Source organism: Pediculus humanus, genomic scaffold (assembly GCF_000006295.1).
Source record: "Pediculus humanus corporis 1103172109018 genomic scaffold, whole genome shotgun sequence".
Taxonomy (NCBI): Eukaryota; Metazoa; Arthropoda; class Insecta; order Psocodea; family Pediculidae; genus Pediculus; species Pediculus humanus.
In genome coordinates, this window is record NW_002988395.1 from 1 (window position 1) to 1,376 (window position 1,376).

The following is a 1,376-nucleotide window of genomic DNA, read 5'->3' on the forward strand; positions in this document are numbered from 1 at the left end:
TCATTGTTGAAGGTACGTTCCTTTTATTATCCCTCATTAATTCGATCTGTTTCAAAAATATGATTGTATTTTTCTCTTTTCGCTAAATAGATCACACTCTGGAAAACGTTTCGATACCAGTACCTAAAATGAAAAGAGGTAGTTATAGCAAACCTTCTTACACGCCAACTTCTCAAACGACAAAACCAAGTTCTACCTATGATGCGCCGACAAAATCAAAACCGTCAACGACCACCACGCCAACCACCCCCGCATCTTCATTCGAGGTGAAAATTTTTTTTTTTTTTTATCTGTGGGAAAATTGTTTTTTAAAATCGCATCGATAAATATTTTATTAATATTTTAGACGTCACTCAGCAAAGCCGTCACGGATGGTCTTTCCGGTAAGAAACCATTGAAAAAATACGGTGCCAAATTGGATTCGACAAGTAGTCCATCGAGATCTCGTAACACAACCAAAGAACTCATTTTACCACCGGATGACTCTTTGATGTGCGCTCCAAAATTCATAAAATCTTTGAATGATTTGACTGTCAACGATGGAGACATGTTAACATTAAGTTGCACGATTGAAGGTGATCCCGATCCTCAATGCGAATGGACAAAAGATGGACAAGTAATTTTTTAATTTAAATTATTTATTATCGATATTATTATTATTATTATTATTATTATTATTATTATTATTATTATTATTATTATTATTATTAAATTATTCCCGACAATTAAATTAATTGTTTTTTTTTTTTTTTAAATGCGTTCAGATTTTGAATTCTTCAGACGTAATCGATCTTAAATATAAAAACAAAATAGCAACTCTGTCGATAAAAGAAGTTTATCCGGAAGATGAAGGAGAATATGTATGTAAAGCTACCAATTCGTTGGGAGTAGCACAAACCAAATGTAAACTTACCGTTAAATGTAAGGAAGAAGACAAAGGGAATTTTTGGTTTTTTGTTTTGTAATAAAAGAAAGAGGTGATGACATTTTTTTTTTTTTTTTGTTTTATAAATTGACAGCTGTACCTGTAGCAAGCAGTCAGCAAAAAGGAAGTGACAAACCCCCGAAAATTGTCGATCATTTGGTATCGCAATACGTTAAAGATGGGGATCCCGTCGTGCTTCAGTGTCGTATAATCGGTTCGGAAAAATTCGACGTCGTTTGGCTTCACAATAACAAAGAAATAAAACCGAGCAAGGATTTCGAATACGCGCACGAAGCCAACATTTACAAGCTTAAAATAAACGAAATATTTCCAGAAGATTCTGGAATTTACACGTGCGAAGCTTTCAATGACGCTGGAGAATCTTTTAGCAGTTGCACGCTTATCGTTCTCGGTACGCTAAATAATTACCATCATTCATTTACCTTAACTT

At 33.8% G+C, this 1,376-nt stretch overlaps 1 protein-coding gene across 1 annotated transcript; it reads left to right on the forward strand.

Moving 5' to 3' along the window:
- Positions 1 to 128: 128 nt before the first annotated feature.
- Positions 129 to 1,376, forward strand: Phum_PHUM621880 (CAVP-target protein, putative; the record flags this gene model as incomplete). The annotated part of the gene is made up of 4 exons (XM_002433242.1): positions 129 to 266; positions 347 to 616; positions 765 to 921; positions 1,020 to 1,376. Coding segments are annotated over 4 exons (922 nt in total), but the record flags the coding sequence as incomplete, so codon positions are not given.